Consider the following 22,410-nt stretch of genomic DNA (forward strand, 5'->3'; position numbering starts at 1 on the left):
TCACTCCCACACTTAATAAAGACTCTGGCCTGGGTCATTACATGGAGTCTAACACACTCTCTCCTGGCCAGTTACCAAAACCACATTTTAAAAAATTTTATGACTCCTCTCCTTAAGCAACTGGCTTCGGGGTAGAATGAGTAAAAGCAAGCACGTTCTTAAATATGCCACTTAAAAATACCAGATTGTCGAAGGAGATAGATCCCAAGATTTCTCATTCCAGGGGCCAAGATAGTTATAAAACCATAAGACTATCAGTGTCTGATCAGTAACATTGTGGTTTTCCCCTTGGGAGAAACCCCTTGTGGAGAATGATAAGCTGGAAGCAAAAATAATTAGCAATTGGTAGAACAATCCTACACAAAGTGTGCTAATTAAAATGGAGCAGTGTCCACCTCAAAGAAGGCATCTATCCACTGGTATGTGCACAAACGCATTTCAACATTTTAATTAATATTTTGGAGAAGATAAAAGAGGGAAGGCTAATCACAGCATCAGATTTGTAGAAGCCAAGAGGGTGGGTGCACAACAGAATCAGGATCCAAAATATCCACAATGGGACAGTGATGGGCCGAGCACAGCAAGGGGAGATTTCACAGGGTTCACTGGAAGGTCTGTCCCAGAGAGTGCTGGTTGGCCCCCAATACCCAGTCTACTCTTTCTCTTTAGTAACAAAATACGCTATTATCTCCATGTGACTAATTTCTGGCCCATGAAATGTAAGCAGAAGTGTTAGGTGGGACTTCTGGGAAGGCTGCTCAAAGAACTGACTCATCTGGGAGGTGCATCCTTTTGACCCTTCAGCCTTTTTCTCTGTCTTGTCTGTGACAGCTTGAAGGGGCATGTGTAGCCACCTTAGCCCATGCTGTGACCTTGAGGGTGGAAGCCAGGGACTGCTAATGACCGAGAAGGGCAAGAGGAGCCTATGCACCTGATGACACTGTGGAGCCACTATAGCAATCCTGGTCAGCCCACACCTAGATTTCTGGCACATGATAAAAAATTAATGTTTCCTAGTTAGTGAATTAAATGTCTACTCTGTTTAAGCCATTGTTACTTTTGGTTTCCATTTCCCTCAGCTCAGCATAATTCCTATCTGCTATGGGTTGAATTGTGTCCCTAAAAAGATATATTGAAGTCCTAACCCCCAGTACCTGTGAACGTGGCCTTATTTGAAAATGGGGTCTTGGCAGAGAAAATGAAGTTAAGGTGATGTCCTGCTGGATTAGGGTGGGCCCTAATCCAATATGACTGGTGTCCTTAGAAGAAGAAGAAAAGAGACAGAGACACTGGGAGAAGGCCATGTGACTACGGAAACAAGAGCTGCAGTGATGCATCTATAGGCCAAGGAACGCCAAGGATTACCAGAATCTAGAAGAGGCAAGGAATGATTCTCCCCTACAGATTTCAGAGTGAGAATGCCCTGCTGACGCTTGGATTTCAAACTTCTAACTAGCTTCCAGAACAGTGAAACAATAAATTTCTGTTGTTTTAAGCTACCCAGTTTGTGGTACTTTGTTACAGCAGCTCTAGGAAACTAATACACTACTAATGAAGTCTTATACTTAGGTCTAAATAAACCACTTAGGTCTCAGAGAATCTGATAAGGTATGGCTTAGCAGTTGCATGTGCAAAAAAACTATGTGTTTTAGCATACGGAATGCTCAAAATGAATCAACACTGTGAATACAGATGCCAAGAAAGTTAACAAAACCTGAAATAGACTTCACAGAAATTTACTATAACCTAGAAAAGTTGGCAGCGGCAGGTTTATTCTGCTCCGTGGCACTTGAAGTGCTACATGCAGTTTTTGGCTTCCTACTTTATCGGGACACAAACTCTGGACTAGTGTCATTATTCTGAAAGCAGAACACTAGAAAAATGGTTAAAGACCTAGGAATATTGGGCCTTGCAAGGGAAGGCTCAGGAAGATAGCTATCTTCAAATATCTAAAAGACTCTCATAAAACAGGCCGAGAGGAGGTGCTGAATAAATGCTTACTGAAGGCAGGAAAAGAGGAAGGGATTAGTTCATTCAGCTGAACTAGGAACAATGAGTAAGCCAAAGGACATAAATTTAGGCCAAATGTAAGACCTACTTAGCTAATGAAAAATAAATTTTAAAAGTCTATTGAAAGAAGCAACCCAAATATCCATCCATGGATGAATAGATAAACACATGGTGGTATATCTGTTCAATGGCCTATCACTTGGCCATAAAAAGGAATGAACTACTGACACATGCTACCACATGGATCAACCTCATTATACGAGGTGAATGAAGCCAGACACAAAAGGTCACATATTGTTGGATTCCATTTATATGAAATATCCAGAATAGGTAAATCCATAGAGACAGAATGCAGATTAGTGGTTTCCAGGGCTGGAAGAAGAGGAGTAACGTGGAGTGACTGATTAATGGGTACAGGGTTTTCTTTTGGGGTGATGAAAATGTTTTAAAACTAGATTGAGGTGGTTGGTGGTAGTAGAACATTGTAATGTACTAAATGCCATTACATTATTCACTTTAAAATCTTCTGTTAATCTTTTGTTGTATGAACTTCACCTCAATTAAAAAAAGAATGAAAAATAGTATATTGAAAAGGAAGGCTAGCATCTGCTTCGTGGTAAGAGAAGCTGTAGGTAGAATGGAGCAAACTCTCCATTAAAAAACAAGCACATCAAAATCACAGTGGAGAACTCCAAAAGACTCCTCATGGTAAAAAACCCATTGTCTACTGGAGGGTAAGCATTGACTAGGAACAGGTGTTTAAGAGTTTCCATCATAGTTCTAAGGTTCTCTTCCTGCACAACTCATGATTATCGCCTTAAGAGACAACAATTATTTTCATGTTTTCATCTCATGCAGAAACAAGACACCATCCCAGGTAGCTTGGCAATATTCTCATTGTCCCTAACGTACTTATCAACTCAACAATTCGTTCAGCCACAGCCATTCTGAAATTGTAACACACATGATCATAAATTCAGTATTTTTCCTCTCCTTTGAAGGCCAGAGTCCTGTATGGTACACACATTCCATTATAAAAAAATTTTAACAGTTTTACAACTGAGGATAATGTGAGAAACACGAGGGGTATCTCAAAGTAGGACCAGAAGTCATTGTACTGCTTTCCTTATAAGTGCCCTTCAAGAAATTTAGTGGATGGGCCGGCCCCGTGGCTTAGTGGTTAAGTGCGCGCGCTCTGCTACTGGCGGCTCGGGTTCGGATCCTGGGCGCGCACCAACGCACCGCTTCTCTGGCCATGCTGAGGCCGTGTCCCACATACAGCAACTAGAAGGATGTGCAGCTATGACATACAACTATCTACTGGGGCTTTGGGGAAAAAATAAATAAATAAAATTATGAGAAAAAAAAAAAGAAATTTAGTGGAATAAACTATTGAGGGCCGGCCCCGTGGCTTAGCAGTTAAGTGCGCGCGCTCCACTGCTGGTGGCCTGGGTTCGGATCCCGGGCGCGCACCGATGTACCGCTTCTCCGGCCATGCTGAGGCCGCGTCCCACACACAGCAACTAGAAGGAAGTGCAACTATGACATACAACTATCTACTGGGGCTTTGGGGGAAAAAATAAATAAATAAAATTATAAAAAATAAAAAAATAAAAAAATAAACTATTGAATGAAGGACTCTACCACAGTGCTCCTGCCCCAGGGACTGTACAATTTCACAAATTATTTCTACCACAGGCCAAGGAGTCACATGTCGATGTTCTCTCATCTCTGCATCAAGAATGGAAATGTTAGTGAGAAAAAGTTTAACTTAGTTTAAAATCTTAGTTCTATAATGCAAATAAAACAAAACAATCTAACGCTTTACTTTTAGGGAATTACATTATACACAATCCCCTGTGGGTTCAGCTCACAGCCATACAGATTTGGCCACCTTAAGAAGTCAAACCCATGTCCTTAAAATAAAGAGATATTAAAACATTTATTCTCTAACTTGGATAAGTCCTGTCTCTATCACCAGTATGAAAAAGGGTTCTATTTACTTAGGAACTTATGTATACATCAACGTTTTCAATCCTGTATTTATTTATACTTCCTCTGTAGCATAGAATACCCAGAGAATATATTTTTAATAATTAGCAATTTGTATAGTGTTAAATTCCCATGAACCTAAAAAAACTTTACTGATAAACTTTTTTTTAAAAAGGTATCTGAGAAGAGAGACACATCTAAAACCCTGGGAACAAAACTGTCCCAGCTTTCTTTCTCATAACTCTGGCAACATGAGCCAGAAGAAGAGCCAGCTTTCATATCCCAAGTCAATTCTGTAAAGTACTCAAGCCAACTGCAACCCATGACTGAATGAGGGTAGATTTTTATGTGCGGATGAGACTGGCACAGTAAGAGGCAAGTGCTTTACTATCAAACTTGAACAACATAGTTAAAAGTCCCTACTAGTCAAGCATTAGGAAAGTCTGGTGTTTCCATCCAAAGAGACATCTACAAATGCCCATTTTTGCCCACAGGTAACAATTTTATGTAGTCTAAGTAATGTTAAACTAAATGTTAGCTTTATAAATAAGGAAATGTCCTGTTCATTGATATGTTCCTAGGCCCTAGCACAGTGCCTAGGATATAGCAGGTGTTCAATAAATAATTATTAAATGAAAGTCATGCATGATTGAGACACAGCAACTCAGAATTTAAGAACCAGATAAGCATAATCCTGCAAAATAGACACTTTGGAAAACCCTATGGTAATTACAATGATCCTGTCCATTGCACAACTGATTTTGGAGCTTCTTTGGAACTATCTCTGGAAAGATGCAGCTTTTTCCTCCTACTAGGAAAGCCCAGGAACCTCATAAATAGAATTTCAAAATTCTTCACTCATCACTAGCAACTCAAAATGGACTACAGAAGAATGGGCTCAGTGCCATTGTCAAGTCCCTGTGAGGAACAGCTCACCAAGGGCAGTATCACCAACCAGGATGCTCTGAACCTCCAGAAGGTCATGTTCTGAGTAGCAATATGACCCAAGGAGCTAAGCTATGAAAGCTTCTCCCTGGGAAGAGTAGCTGACAATCTTGGTAAATGCCTGCCTAAAATGCCACCGTTTTGAGGACAAGGATATGAAGGAAAAAAACGCACTTCAAAATGCCTGTATTGGTTCATTAATTTAAAAAAGGCTAACAGATGATAAAAGATAACCTGATGTATTAAACCACTACCAGTAACATCATCAACGTTTATTGGAAGGTTACCCATCTACTAGCTATACACTTTCCTTTTACTTTCTCTCACCAAGAATGGGATTAACTGGCTGACTTTCTACAAAATAATTCAATTTTCATTGAACTTGACTTGATGAGCTAGATGTTTAAAAAGTCTTGAAGGCAGCATTAGTTCATGAAGTAAGCTGATTCCCCTGGAGTCTACAACTGGATTGATGAGTCACACTAAATATATATACTTCTGTTCTTTTTCTGCACCTGCTGATGCAAGTCTTGGGGTAAGACTGACGTAAAAAGAATTTACTATGACACCTAATTCTCACTATGTGTTCCGTATTTTTAAAAAATTCTACATTCTACTTTGCTAATTATCAAAGATATACCAAATAAGGCAAGGAACATTTTATACTTATCAAATTAGTTAAAAATAATAATGCCCAAGTGCTGCAAAGGTGGTGGTAAAACTGGTACATTCATCAAGTATTGGTTACAGTTTTTAAGTTGGGATAACCCATTAAGAAAGCAATGTGGCAATATGAATCATGACCATATTGTATTTATGCACTTTAATATGTATCATTGATAAGAATTTATCCTAAAGAAATATTTCAAATAACTAAAGAATAATTTAATCAGGAAAATATTCATCATAATTTTCTAGTGAAGAGATAGTGAAAGTAGCTTAAAATGCCCAACAAGAGGAATGGTTAAATTTGTGTTTAAAAGTTTTGGTACCAAAAATTAAGTAGCAACACAGATGCTTGACAAAAGATAAACATGATACAAAAGCATATTTTCATTATGACTGAAACCATGTAAAAAATACATATGGATATGCAAAAGAACAAGGAAATGCACAACAATGGTGATAGCCATTTATAGTTCCTGACTTCTTGCTAAATTTTGCGAAATGATACATTATTTTAAAATTAAAATAAAAAGCCATTAGAACTTTAAAATAAAATACTTTCCTAAAACTAGCCTGTGTATCAACCCTTTTCAGTGAAAAGATTTGAAGTCAAAACTTGGTTACAGAACCCTGCCTCTGTGTTAAAAAATAAGCAAATAAATAACAGGTTCCTATTCTCACTCTCTTCTCACCAAAATCCTTACAAATCCTCAGGCCAGATAAATTTGGAAAGTGAGGTATGTTACAGTCCTGTATTGGTGAGGCAGGCTGCACATTATCATTTTACAAGTTCTGAGACAATCTGCAATAAGCATGTTTAACTTTGGCTAGCCCAGAGTTTCCTAGGTGTACTTGATCACAAAACCCCCTCTGCACGGAAGACCTTCAAACATTCCTCTCCCCACAGTTTGGGAAACGCTGCTTGGGTCGACAGAGGGAAGGCATCTTAATTACCAGGAAAGTGTTTCCAGGCTATGTGCTCCCCAGCTGGGAGTCACTAATGATAGTCTGCCTTATCCCTCAGGTGTATGTACTAAAGTAGAGACAAAGCTTGAGAACTACTGATCTATGGCCACTACTTAGCAACAAATCCCATGCAAATAAAATAAACCCTTTCGGGGTTTGGGAGGATTTCTAGTCCTTACAAAAAGGGTTCTGATCTAGTCTGAAGGTAACAGCAGTTTCTACCAAGGAATGGTATCTCTTCTCTCTAATTATGAAGTGGCAACCAAAGAAATCTGAGTAACCCATAGGAGAACTAGTCAGTTTCTCTTTTAGATATAAATACAATATTGTTCATGACATGAAAAAATAAAGCATGTATCTTTTTGAAGTCTGGATATTTTTTTTAAATATATGCGTGTGGTAGTAGAGTGTCTCCAGAGGGCAAACACCAAATATTTACTTCCCAGATCTAAGGGACGGGCAAACACAGCTCCCTACCCACTTCTACATGGGTCCTTTAGTATTACGTGACCATTACCTCTGGTCGAAGTGTAGCTTTCATGCAGACTTGGCAAAGAGGTCCATTTCGGGAGAACTGAAGGGGAAGGTGCCGAGTTCGATTTCGACATGTTGGCTCCTCGCAAATCAACCAGCCCTGGAGAAAAAAAAGAGAACACTCTGGTCTTATCACCACCATCAACAAATACAAATATAAACACCTTTCGTTATCAAGATAGACTGATTTCATTCAAACCTTCCTTAGAGATTCTGAATAGCTCCTTACCTTTCTTTCCTGACAGTTAATTGGATTTATGCCCCAAACTTATATATGAGATCACATGAGATGTTATTGCCTTTTCTTAAAAGAAATATCCCACCCCATATACATCAAAACTTCCCAATAGAAACTTATACGGTTACATGCAAAATGTAAACCAATGGGTTTTATTTCATTAGCAAAGACCATTACCAAAGTAAAAAATATACCACACAGAAATGAATGACTTTTCCAGTAGCTGAGTGATTACTGGCTAGTTACTTAATTGCTGTGATCAGTTTCCTTCTCTGTAAAATGGCCACAACAAGAGTACTTACTTTACAGGGATCTTGTAATGATGTAATACATTTAGCGTGCTTAGAACTATACTTGGCATAAAAGAAACACTTACTAAATGTAAGCAATTATTTCATTTAAAATTAAAAGATTCTTTTACACATGTTCTCTGGAGGCATAAAACTGCCTGCAATGTTTTCAAGGACAACTTCAACTGACCATTCTTTCCAGTGGTTTCAAACAGTCATTGCCCACTTCTCTGGCCTTTAGAACTCTCTTCTCACTTTCCTTCTCCCTTGCTGCTCGTTTGAATTTTCTCATAGAGATGTGATAACAATATGCCTAATATCTTAAATCAGCATTATGTTTGCTATAAAACATATCTGTTAAACAAGGAAGACAAGACTTCACAAAAAGGGGTTGAGTAAAGTTCAGGCGTTCATCTGAAGGCACCAGGGTCTGTGGGCTTTAGTGCTACATGTATTAGGCATAATAAGCCTAAGGCAAACTAGGGTGACCCACTGGAGTATAAAGCTGAACAAGGCATGTTCCCTTGTTGCATGGCATTTCCACCCGGGAAGCCGCAAGTAGGGACCTGCTATCTTTGGGTCTCAGAATGTTTGGAGAAGTGTAACTTCTGAACTGGTCTTGAAGAGTAAATAGAAGTTTGGTAGGTGGAGAAGGCAGAAAAGACAACTTAGGCAGAGAGAACAACATATGGAAAAGAATGAAGGCCAGAGAGAGCTCTGTGTGTTATGATTGAGAAAGGGATCAACAACATGTTTAATCTAGGTCCCTGTTTCTAGACTGAGCAACCTTTTGGTCTTTTCCCCTTAGATAAGAGCACTATATACGCAAATGTTGCTTAATTACATTAGGGACATTCATCTGCCACTTATTAACATTGCCACATGGCGTTAATCCAAAGCTGCGAGATGTCCCCACTCATTGCTGTGCTGAGTGACCACATTCCTAAGAATAGGCTCTTCTTGGAAGTATCAACAACCAAATTCAAGGGAAAGCACCAAAAATTAGTTCTTCCAGCTCCATTTATGGCCTTCACACCCAGAGAAAGTATATTATATTACTTTTTGACTATAAAAAAATATGCTACCTTTAAAGAATATAAAATCCATCTAGTCAATACATTCACAGTAAGCTTCATTCCTACCTTCTGTCAATAGGCCAAACTATTTTAATATTTAATTTGAACTTTTTAGGTAGAGGGTCTCAAGGAGTCCTTATGAAACCTTTAAGGCCAGAATTATATGAAATACTGTGCTGGCGGCCCAGTGGCATAGTGGTTAAATTTGGCACACTCCGCTTTGGCGGCCTGGGTTCGCAGGTTCAGATCCCAGGTGCAGACCTACACCACTCATCAAGCCATGCCTGTGGCAGCGACCCACATACAAAATAGAGGATGGGCCCAGATGTTAGCTCAGGGCCAATCTTCCTCACCAAAACATAAAAAGATAAAATAAAAATTTTTTTTTAAATACAAATACTGTTGGGAATAGGCAAAGAGTCCCCAGGTACAGAGTTTCAGGAAATTATAATCTAAATAGGAAAGCAAGGTCTACACACACACAAAGACTAAAAGCAATTCAGTATGGCTTGGCTTTAAGAACCAAGTTGTATGGTACCAACTATAACTGCTACACAGAGAAGGGATGGAGTCATGTGGATCCTACCTGAGACAAACAACTACTACCACAGCAAAAGACCATGAACTAGAATAAAGAATCAGTGGTTCTGAGTCATAGGCAACTGCTTGGTCCAATTCCTAGGGCCTATTACCACATTTTGAGAACACATTTTTATTCACATTTTAATATTTCTGAAACTCAGATGCATTTATAATTGACATGTACATTTAATGATGAATTTATGCTTTCTTCAAAAAAGCTGTTAAGTCAAGAGTGCAGCTCACAATTGATGGCCCCTCAGAATTAAAAAAACAAGATACTTTGGTTTGGCGTGTTCTAGGCATGGGGAATACAGAGCGGGTTAGTTGGAGGTGACAGCAGCAACAGGTATTATATTTTAAACGTAGCCTATAAACATTAAAGGTGAGACCAGTTGCTTCTGGAAGTACCCATTTAGGCATATTAATAAAGGAAACAGAATTCAAGCAAACCATGTATGAAAAATGCAGGACTGGACCACTCCTTTATCATTCATTTGGATTTATTATATTACATTTGCTATCTGAGGCTTTACACACTTTGGAATATGCATCAGTTAACATTGCCAACCATACTTGTAATTCATTCAATTCTAAACAAAATTTAAAAAAAGCAAGCAGACAGGTAACAACTGTTACGTTTTGAGACAATAAATTACTAAGTACCAGAAAACAACCTGAGAGTTAAAATTATTTTTTAATTTTCGGAACATAATGTTCAAAAAGCTGAAGTTCTTTTGAGATGCTTTTGAAACTTGATTCCATCAATTTACTACAACTTCATGACTCACTAGGTGAGCTGCCAACCAGGGAGATGCTAAATTGTCACCTCACCTGTTTCTAAAGCAAACACCTAACTCTATCTCTGACAGAGTTACTAACTAAATGTCCTTTCAAATCATATAGAAAACAGATAATATAATTTGTCTAGACTTCCTACCAGTTATAATTAACATTAAAGAGGTCTTTTCTTCTTTGTCACCTCTCTATTCAGTACTTATTTGGGTTTGTTTGTACTTACTATCTGTTAATCTCCCTTTACAAATGACAACAATAACTAGTGCTATTATGCATGGAAATTAAACATGCTGATAACTGTGTGAAGGGAACCGGGGCTGAAAAATAATATTAGAAGCCTGTAACTCTTTATGCCTCTTGTTTTATTTTGATAATTAAGCTTTTGGTCATGGTGTATTTTAAACAAAACTCTTCTATGGGGGAAATAGGCCCTAATCATATTCAATATATGCTTTGCTTCCATTCAATTTTGTCAAATACATTTTGGTTAACCCTTTGTTCCCCCAACAGATACTAACTGACTGCGCTAAATCTACCTTTCAAGGAACATTTGTGTTGTTAAAAAAAAAATATACCAGGTCTTTGAAAATATTCCGTGATGGGGCAAATCTTACATGGCAAGATCATAGTGAATTTTGCCTCTCACGGGTGATAAAAACAAAGCAAATGAAAATACTAGCATTGTATAAACTCACTTTGAATTATCACTCATAAGGACAAAACTGAACTTATTTTCATTTCCCACATTGGACAATAACGTACAGCCCAAAGCTATGTTGCCAGGTCAGTGGAAGGAAAAGAAAATTAATAAAGTGTAGTTCTTTGGAAGTCCAACCTATAAAAAGGTTTGGGTTTTAATAAAAACCTCCAGAACCACTCTAAGGATGTCTGCCATCCAAATATGTCATTTTATTATGCAAGACCACATGTAAATGCCAAATTGTCATAACCAACAGGAATAAGGTCATTAAGTTTTCAGATGGCTACCTTATAACCACATTTATAAGTAGAGAGCTCAAAAGAGGTGAAGCCAACCTGTCCAATAGCAAAACAAACCTTTACCAAAACATGCCAAGATCTATCACCTGTTGCTTTAGTCTCAGTATCACTAATTCCTTGAAATCATTGTGTATGAAATTGTGTCAAATGCTGATTGGTTCTGATTGCTAAATTATATTTCTGAGGCCTCGACTAAAATGGTTTCTGTCTGCACAGGCTAAAAAGGAATCGATTTCCATTTGTAACTGAGGCGTTCCTGGTAGTTGCACCTTAAACACAAACTGTTATTCATTTGTGTACATTTGTATTTTTAGAAGGATGCACACACAGAAATCATCCAGACCTGGAAATGTGGTGCACAGGAGGCACTCAAAAATATCTTTTGAATAAACGAATGAATAGAAGCAATAAAATAAAAACACACGAGCAAGTTTATGGAAAATAATATGGAAAGGGTCTAAAATTCACAGGAGAGAAAAAAATTCACAGTAGTTCTCATACTCTTGAATCAAATATATGGTGAGCCCTTCTCCCATTTCTAATCAGTCACCAAGTCTGTCCACTGGCCTTACAGTACCATCATCACCATCCTCACCCAAGCCCAGACCTCAAAGTTGGTCTACTGCAACAGCCTCCAGCCTCCGACCTGTTTCCCCAACTCCCTTCTCTCCCACATCTAGTGCAATGTCTTGCCAAGTGTAGCTTCCCACGGCCTCTCCACTCCCATCCCCTAACTGTATACCTTCCAGAGGATTAGGAACGCATGCTTTGGTCTGGCTTTCAAATCTTTTACAGCCTCATCCCATTCCTCCATTCTCATCATTCTCTTACACAAACTCTTCGCCCCATCAGATTTGTTTTCTCCCTGTCCTCACCACATTTTGCCTATTGCCACCTCTTCATCTTTGCTCATGCTATAGAACCTCCGCCTAAAGTGCCCATTCCTTGAGCATCACTTCCATTCCTCTACTGCAAAATTTTCCCAAGCCCCCAGGACTTCTCCCTCTATCTCAGCTGCCACTGAGCACACACTGCTTTGCACTGTCCCTGAACCATCTTATTTTACCTCCCTAACTGGATGGGCACGCCCCTGGGGAGTGACCCACTTTGGACTTGGTAGCATCCTCCCCAGTCTCCAGCACAAAGGTTCACATTCAATGAAGAATACAGACTTGAGGTTATGAAAAATGGCACTTGAGTGTGGTTTCTCCCCACCCATTTATTAATGGGTAATTTTTCATTAGTCACCGAACTTTTCTCTGAGCCCCAGTTTCCTCATCTATGAAACAGGAGGTAATAACATTTACCCTATTAGAGTTGTTCAGAGGATCAAATAAGAAAGCCTACAACAATGTTTAGTAAATGTAAAATATTGTTATTTTCCTACCTATGCCTCCAGCACTGGGGAACATCAGTGCTGGGCTACAGCTGACAATGCACTATTATAACCAGGAAAGAGCCTGATGAGTTTCCACCTGGTGTTATCCCAACATGGAGAACTACAATGATGGATAACAGATAAGATTAGGTGGAGGTGCCTCTCAATTTGATTGCAAAATACTACTACTATGTAGTAGACATATGTGAAGTTTCCATGTTTTCCCTGATAAAACCATACTGGATTTGAAGTTATAGGTGGCAGAATAGACGGTGAGGGAAGAGGAGGTGGTCTTTGCTTTATTTTGGGATTCACAGAGATTTTCAAGAGACAACACAACACAGTACTGCAGTGACGTATGATTTAAATTGTAATGGCTCTCCAGGAGTGCAGTGACAGGGTCACAGGGCAGGGTCTGCCAGCATACATGCTCTTAGAGTTCATCATATCATTACTATTTTTCTACAATGGCTGTTAACTGCTCCTTTCCCCAAACTATATGCACTTTGAGAAGACCAGACGCTCTTTTCACCCAAAACCATTTATAAATGTTCTGGGGTTCCCTTGCAGTCACATTTTTCTGTCACAGAATTATCCCCAGTGTAAAATGGGTCTTCTTATAGATAGTGCACAGTATGGGCCCACAGCTGCCTTTGAAGAATGACATGTTGTGATTTGGGATTTCCAGAAATATCAAGAAACAATTTACTTTCTGACCCACATTTGCACCCAAAACTGGGAGAAAATTTTCCTAAGCTCTCCAGGGGAAGTTTTAACAGGAACATAATTTTGCTTTTAAAGTTAAATCTTCTACACTGTGGCATGCTGGCACGTCAAAGACTGATTATTAAGTCCCAGAGAGGTGCCAGGGCAGGAGATGAAAGAGCAAATCAGGAAAAATACATATATAAAGTAACTATTCACCAAAGTTAATACAAAAATATTTTAACAAAATTATCAAACAAAAGAGAAGTGGAAAGTGCCTCGTCGGTCAATGTGAATTTTAAATATTATTAAAATTGATTTTTAAAGTAAGACATCTCTCTAAATGAACAGTCACATGTCATTTCATCCAAGTTATTTGAAACTTATTGATCTTATCATTTGTGCAAGGACCAGACTCTGCCATCAGTTTGCTGAAAGGATAATGGAGCACTCCCAAACCGTTATGATAGGTTAGATGCAAGCAGTGGTCCTCATTTAAACACATAGAATAGCATTACAAGTGGACAAATTCCAACCTCAGCAATTGTATATTACATGATAAATTAGCAAGTTGTTCTGCTTTGCCTCACATCAAATCCAATACCATAGCCTTGTTATTTTAATTTGCAATCAGAGGTTGAACATCAGAAGATGTACCTGAGGTACATTAAAAGGCCCCAATGCAAGCCATCTTCTCCTGCTATACTGTGAGCAGAGAAAGCCAACAATTACCAGCAATTTTATTTTACCCCTGTAGGACAATACTAGAACAGTTAAAATTGTCTCCATGCAAGCAACTGGGGAAAATATACTTAAAATGACTTCATATGGAAAATTATATTTTGGGGGAAAAAAGTTCAATGAAGGACATGTATCTTTCTGTATGGGCAGCTGAAATCTCTCTTAGCATATTCAAGCCTATTCTATAAAATACTCTCCCTATTCATCCAACTCAAAAGCAAGCTACATTCTTAGGCTATAATAGGTCACAACTAAGTACACAGTACCTTGCTTCAGGAATAATTTTGCTTTGTCTGTCAACTGTCAACAAAGCACAAAGAGCTCATGCAACCCAGCCATGTACTGTGGATGTTAGAGATATAACAAAATACAAATAGTAAGAATACGAGATTTCCAAGCCGCTCTGCTTTCACTTCATATGAGAAACTGAAAGCATTTTCCTCTCATTCCATTAATCTCTATTGTATTACAAATCTTTTCATAAAAGACTTTTTTTCCCCTATGTGAAGCTACAAGCGACTTGGGGATGTAATATTCCAACCGCGATGAATGTCCGACTTTCCAGTGTGAATGGTTATAAATGGATTTGTCAGATAAGGCATATAGTCATTTCAACAAGGAAAAGGAAAAAAGAATCAAATGGAATGAGATGGTAAAATGGCTACTCTGGTGCTTATATTAATATTTTAGTGATGAAGCCTCTAAGAAAAATTGTTCATTACTTCCACCACAGCTCCTGCCTCTCAAGTCTTCACTCTTGGAAAAACATCACGTTAGGTATGTACACATGCTAACAAACTTCAAAAGTAAACTCAAGGCTTAGTTTCATCAATATGTACACAGAAAAAAAGACTGGAAGGAAATAGTCTAAAATGCCATCACTGGTTATCTCTAGGTAGTTTCTGCTTCTGTATTTCCTAAACTTTCTACAATAGCGTATATCAGAAAACTGTTATTAATGAGGGGAAGAGATAGTTTTTCCAAGACAGTTCAATATAATCAAATCACTAATACATCTGAAAAATATTTTGAGCTATATCATGTGTTTGGTTGTTGCCAAGAGGAATTTTCAGGGAATGCACTTATGGAAAAAAGTCACATGAAAAAAAGTTTTTCTTTAAAAAATTTTTTTTACTACTCAGAAATTTAAAAAAGAGGCTAATTTAAACACACAAACAGTTCCCAAGTAGCAAGTGGCAGGGCACGTATTAGTAGTACTAGAGTCATTTCTTAAATTAGGCCACTCACCAAAATGCACACAGCCTTTTACGGAATACAATTTGAATACTTTACGATGTTGGATCTCTGAAGGTAGGTAATACATCAGTTTTAAAGATTTAAGAGGTGCTTTGTTCCCCACGCCCCCTCCCCTGCCTTTATTCAGTATACACAAGAATCAGCTCACATGTCCAGGGCAGAAATCAAATAAAAAAATATCAATCAGGAGGACATGCCTAGAACCTTACTACTAGCAGAGTTTCTTTTCTTTGCTCAAGTCTAACTAAAAGTAATTTTTCTTGTTTGTTTGTTTGCCGGCTAGTATTTATTGGTATGGTTTCATGTGATATGCCTTTGGTACCGAACAACAAATGTTAAAACTGAACTATCTATGCAATTGCCTCAAAGGGCATCTTAAAATCAGAATAGAGTTCAAACCATCACCAGGCAATGTTTGTTCATTTAACTTTAATTATTTTCTCCTTGAGAATGGTACTAATGAAACTGAATATCTTTCATGGTTTCGAAGGGCCGTTTGAATAGTCTGTAAACAGAACTAAGGGTAGACAAGAGATCTGGCTGAGCCAGGGGGTTGCTAGGTGATGTAGAATGTAAACCCACAAACTTGTTAAGGTTTGCTTTGCTTTCATGCCACTTTCACACACTCTCAAAAGTTTTGAGAATTGATTTTTTCAGGTGGCCATTAAAAAAAGGACTCCCCCCTCTAAAATTCACTCCCTCCAGATGCTCTGCCAGATTCAGAAGAGATGAAATCCATCTGACCTTTGCTGTAACCTGGGAAACTTTTGGTTTTATATAAACGTAGGCTCATATATCTTATGAATGCCCATAATTTAAGCAACAAATTCACAAAGGTGGATTTTCGAATTTCAAAAAGACATTTCTAATCATTTCTTATTCAACTTTGAATCAAATTAAGATTTCCTTCCAGGAAAAAAAAAAAAAAAAAACGTGTTCACAGCTTAGAGGATTTGGGGCACAAAACCCAAAACCCCATGGCAAATACCTTAGCACAGATTATCATCGTGACAAACCTTTCACTTTGGCCACTCCGTCTCTCTTCTGGCCTACACCAAGTCTGACTGCCTGGGAGACTTCTCCCTCCCGCCCCCTCCCCCAAGTTCCTTTTTAAGTAGCTGATCAGAGATTGTCCAGTAAGAGCACTTTATTAGATCATCAGCCAGAGGGGTTCACAAGTACTGAGAGCAATGGGCTCAAATGCGGCACATCAGTTTTAATAGACCAGGGGCTACTAGTAAACTGCAGATACTGCTGAGAACTTTCCATGCACTGAACTCTTGAAAAAGCACCGTCTCTCCAGCTTAAATGCAGCTGCCTCTTTCAATGCCGCAAATGGGTAAATTTGACAAAAAAGCCACCATTAAGACTACATGAAAGGCTCAAGACAACATCCTTTCAATGCTTTGTACTTCAGTAATCAGATGTACTTACTCACCCCCTCCCCCAAACCCGATCAAGAACTATTTCTGAATGGTAGGAAATAATTCCACTTTGTACATCTTTTAGTTAATCAAGACTTTCTATTCAGCAATTTGACCTTTTGTTCAAAACAGGATTATCAGTTTTTTCGCCAGTTACCAAGGGCGACTCGCATGGTGAACATAATTGCAATAATTTGCAAAACACCATGGCAACCCACATTACAACTAGGTAAATACTGGGCTTTTGTGCTACATTGTTATTTTCAGAGATGCTGAAGTCAAAGAACGAATGACAAATGAACACAAAATTTATATTTGCTTTGTCTCAAAAGAGAAGAAAATTGATAACAAGAATTGGGGGGAAACCGACTACAGCTGTAATTTCTAACTTGATTAATTAGGATGGTAACAGTCCTTAACAGTATATTCAACAAACAGCCCTGACTTCGTCTCTCCACCCACCTCTCTCTATACCACTACCACTATCCCCCCCACCCCAGACAAATTTTTTCAGCTTGGAGAACAAACATCCCCCATTTGCTCTTTTCTTCAACTTAATGGAATCCTTAATTGCAGAATATTGTTCTCCTGCTCTTCACGGCAATGAAAACGGAGAAAAAGGAGGAGAGTGCCAGGGCAGACAGGGAGCTACAGTCATTTTTTTCCTGCCTCTTTTGGACACCCCAGGCCCAATGATGAGACGGCATTTTTCTGGTATCAGCAGCTGTTTCATAGCAGACAATAAAGTAAAAACTATTTAGCTTTGCAGAAAAGCCACTTCTTTCCTCTTGGCAATACACGGTAAGTTTACATGCCGAGATGAAGTTTCATAATTTAAATGCCGGAACATAAGATGAGAAAATGATGATTAAAAAAACCCATACATTTTTCCTGTTAAATTATTAACTGTGGTCTGTCCATAAAGCTGTTGAAATGCATGTGTTTGCCATTTGAGGAAGATGTTCAGCCATATCACCAACGTGCTGAAAACCACTTTATACTCAGAGAGCCCAATTCACAAAACAATCTAAAATATAAACTCAGTATTCAAAAATTAATACAAAAATCAAAATCAGATTTTTAGTAGATAAACACGGTCTCAAAAATAGTATTAGAATCTTTTCTATAATACATGTGGTAAAGTTATATCAGAATTGTTTTACTCAGGTATTAAAGGCAGGTTCTATTTTATAGTAAAGGAGCAGTTTTTTCTAAGAGGCACGAAATCTGCTATAATGCCTAGCTTTTGGGAAATTATCAAAATTGACTTTCCCATGTAAAATGTAATATTTAGGGATGATAAAAGAAAAACACACACACAGAAAGGGCTTGAAGAAGTTATACTGCTGAGATCTCGAAAACTAAGAAGCTCCAGATTCACTCTCAACACAGCCCAGCTTTGCTTGCCTTCATCTGCCTTATAACAGGGCAGACCAAAAGGAGTCTCTCAAATGATCTGCATATTGCCTCTAACTTTTGAAAAATCAAATGAACCTGATAGGATAATGGGTCCATTCTTATTTTGTCAGGGCTGAAAACTCCCAGACAGATCTCTAAGATTCAGCTTAGAGAAATCACAATATAACACTCTTCAGAATATGCCTCCGAAATTACAGATACTGTGATTTCTCCCGAGGAGTAGAAATCAAAAGAATGTGACACATTAACTCCTTCTCAGTCAGTGACAACCTCTTTACACTTGGAAAATATATTGTATTTTCTGGCTTAGTTCATTCCAAATTTACCGTACCTGTATTAAGTGCATTCCTATCAAAAGTCCAAATCTTAAGAGGAAATGCCAAATGATAAAGGTTTGAACAAGCCTTCAGTACTTTTTGATCAAATAGACTTGATGATAGATCATAAAGCGGGCCTAAAATCCCCGTGACACTTGAACTTTTTTAAGAAATCCTTATATATAAACAAAATATTTTATAATCTAACTGGAATTTCTTCATTTATAACATTTTACCTAGTATACTTGTTTCCTCCTGCCCCAACCTTTTGTGGCTTCAGTTCCGGTGTTTTTTCCCTTTTCTTTTCTCCTGTTTTTTTTTTTTTTGGTCAACTGGATAGGATGCTTCTTGACCCTTATTTGTGAATTGCAATATCCAACTCTCCATAATGCCAATAAATTACCCAAATCTCAAAATCAGGAATGGCAAATACCCAGCAGGCATATTGCATTCCATCTCCAACTCTAGCCCATGGCTGATAGAGGATGAAATCTGGCACTCAATATGAAACCCACCTGCTATCCCTGCCCCAAATACTTCTTGCTCTAGAATTCTCAACTCTGGCTGCACGTTGGAATCACGAGGGGAGCATTATAACACAGATTTCTGGGTGCCACTCCAGACTTTCTGATTCAACAGTTCTCAGGGTGGGACCTGAGAATTTGCGTCTCTAACAAGTTCCCAGGTGATACTGCTGCTGCTGGTCTGGGGACCACACTTTGAGAACCACCAGTCTGGGGTACAGAATGGGCATTGGGATTTTAACAAGCTCCCTAAGTGATTCCAGTGTACGGCCATGGTTGAGATCCACTGTCCATATTCTCATTCTCTCTTGTTCAAACAGAACTACTGGTTATTATCTTCTGAAGAATAAACTTTATAAACAGAATTGTACTAAAAAAACTTCTCTCTCAACCCTTTCTCCTTCAATATTTACTGTTTCTTTAGATATTGTTGATATGGTTCTCTCTTTTACTCTTTCCAAGTTCCATGAAGCATTAAAATCAGCAAAGCCTCAAGCCTGACTTAATTCTATTAAAAGAACTGACCAATTCCTACGTCGTTTACACCATGTATGTAGCTTGGTAATATTCTTCCTTTAAACAAACCAATAAACAAAGAACCTTACTCTAACAATAACAATATAGTTCCTATAATATGAAGTGTGCTTCATGTGGGAACACAGAGTTTTAGTAGTGCTGCTGAAAATAGTGTCTATGAAAGCAAGCACAATTACATTTTGGACTTTGACAAGTAAAATGAAATAATATATTTGAACCCTAAATTTTAAAGTTCGAAGGGACTTTAGAGCTCTGGTCTATCGCTTCACATTCTATCTGAGTAAAATGAGGCCCAGGAAAAAGTGGATTCCTTGTGCACTGTCAGAGCAATTACCTGCAGGGCCACTCAGGTCTCTCAACTTCTAGTCTAGTACTCTTTACATTCTACCTACTCTGCTTAACGCGTGAGCCAGTAGCCGTACATGGTTCTTGAGCACTGGAAATGTGGCTAGTCCAAATTGAGATGTGTTGCAAGTGTAAAATATACAGCGAATTAAAAGACTTAGTTCAAAAAAGACAATATAAACAATATAAAATATCTTATAGATTGAAATAATATTTTGGATATAATGGGTTAAGTAAAATTTATTATGTTACGCATAACTATTCTATTTCTCCCCTTGTTTTTAAAAATACAAATAGAAATGTATCATATACAACATTCTAAATCTTGCTTATACCTTATCAGTACATATAGACCTACAATGTTCTTTTTAATGGCTGTACAGAATTCTATTGTATGATTGTAATAATTCCATGAATCCTCTCCTGATCAACAAGTAGGTTGTTTTTGCTAACTATAACCAATAATGCCACAAGGAATGTCCTTGTAAAGTACCTCTGACAACATCTACAAGTACCATACAAGGAGAGATACCCAAATTAGAGTTGCTGAATCAAATGGTATGTTCATTTAAAATTTTGACAGATGTCACCAAATTGCGATCCAAAGAGGGCATACCAGTTTTCACACCCACCAACAGTATATGTGAGTACTCCTTTCCCTACACCCTTGCCTATATTACCTATTATCTAACTTGTGGATCTTCGTCATTCTGATAGGTGAAAAATGGTATTCATTTGGACTTATAAAGAGTGAGCTTGAACATCTTTACTTATGTTTATAAGCCATTTACATTTCTTTTTCTATGAATTGCCTGTTCCTGTCCTTTACCCATTCTTTCTACTAGGTTGTCGATCTTCTCCTTGATTTGCAAGAATGCTTTGTATGTGAAGGAAATTAGCCCTTTTTTTGTTACAGAGGTTGAAAATATTTTCCCTAGTTCATCATTTCTCTTTTGACTTTATGGTGTGTGTGGGTGTGGGTGTGTGTGTGGGTGTATAATTTTTGCCCTGCAGAACTTTTTATTTTTTAATTTGTAACTAAATTTATCGATATTTTCCCTTTTTCAATTCTGAATTTTGTGTTGTTTCAAAAAGTCTTCCCACTCCAAAATTATTAAAAATACCTATTACTTTTATAGTTTCATTTTCTAAGTTTAAGTTTTTGACCCATCTGGAATTTGTTTTAGTGTAGGGAGCAAGGAAGAAATTCAACTGTATTTTTTTTCCCAGATGACTACTGATATGAACCACCCCTTTATATAATACTAAATGCAACTTTTAGGTCTATTTCTGGACTTTCTATATTGGCTCCTTAAAATCAGGAGAGCACCACAATATTTTAATTACCCTAAACTCCTAAAAATTTTAATAACTGATAGGTCATCTTCTTTGTAGAAATTTTCCTGTGAATATTTTAAAAATTGAGGAAGCTTTAAATTTATGAATACATTTAGAAGAGAACTAACAATCCTAAAATGTTGAACAGTCCTAGCTAAGAATAGGATATACTTTTCCATTTACTCAAGTCTTCTTTTAAGTCCTTCAACAGTATTTTAAAGTTTTCTTCACATATATATCCAGCACATTTCTTATTAAGTTTATTCCTAGATATTTAATCTTTTTAGTCATTAATGTAAATGGTATTTAGTTCTCTCATTATATTTTCTAACTAGTTGTTGTTGCTGTAGATCAAAGCTACTGATTTTTTAATATTAATTTTGTAACTAGTGCCCTTAAATTTTTTGTCTGTGATAGTTTTTAGATTGATTTCATTGGGTTTTACAGGTTTACAGGGATCTGTAAATAATAATTTCCCTGTTCCCCTTCCAATTTTTATATATTATTTCCTTTTTCTTGTCTAATTACAATAGCTACTACTTTCAAAACTTGGTATTTATCAACATTTTCATTGGGCTGCCTCTAGCATCAGACTTCCCAAGAATCTACGGCCATGGACCCATGAACTAAGGCAAAGAATCTCTCCAACTGGAAAAAAGTCATTGTATTAAAACCACTACAGACCTTTGGCTCAGAATGCCTAAAATCAACTTTGGACTGAAGTTAATTTAAGGATATTAAATGGTTGACTAAATACTAAAATGGTTCCTTTCATATTTGGGGAATTAGTCCTCTGAAAAGCTCCCTTTCCTAACATAGTCTTCTTATTCAATCACTTCTCCTGGCTCTACCTCTAAAAAAAATGTGAAGTTGGAGAGATCTCAACTTTGGGGGCCTCAGTCTCTTCTTTCATAAAGGGTGGTGTTGTACCAGGCTGGATGGTTGTAAGGTCTGTTCTAGCACAAGGATCCTCTAATTCTATGACATAGTTTTCTAAAACGAACATAAGGTTCTCCAGAAGCCTCATGACTTACCCATAACTGAGGTTAGGAAAATATATACATGTTCCTATCACTGAAAGCATTTCCTCTTAACTAAATCTCATTACTCCATCATTAAGTTAGGATTTTATGTTATTACTGTTTTCCTTCAACTGCTCCTGGCTGAATAGTATACCTCAGTCAATGTCTAGAGTACTGGTTCTCAAAGCATGGTCCCTAGACCAGCAACATCAGCATTACCTGGGAACATGTTAGAGATGCAAATTCTCTGGCCCCACTCTAGACCTAGAATCAGATACTCCCAGGGTGGCACCTAGCAATCTGTGTTTTA

General features: G+C 37.8%; 1 protein-coding gene across 2 annotated transcripts in view; it reads right to left on the minus strand.

Moving 5' to 3' along the window:
* Positions 1-22,410, minus strand: part of POLA1 (DNA polymerase alpha 1, catalytic subunit) — a 282,014-nt gene that overhangs the window by 91,421 nt on the left and 168,183 nt on the right. For both annotated transcript variants that reach the window (XM_087427087.1, XM_087427086.1), the window contains exon 35: positions 7,097-7,213. In XM_087427087.1, coding sequence (XP_087283213.1) covers positions 7,097-7,213 — 117 coding nt within the window. The remainder of the gene's footprint in view (positions 1-7,096; positions 7,214-22,410) is intronic.

This window comes from Ceratotherium simum, chromosome X (genome assembly GCF_057802395.1).
Source record: "Ceratotherium simum simum isolate JZ-2026a chromosome X, ASM5780239v1, whole genome shotgun sequence".
Classification (NCBI taxonomy): Eukaryota; Metazoa; Chordata; class Mammalia; order Perissodactyla; family Rhinocerotidae; genus Ceratotherium; species Ceratotherium simum.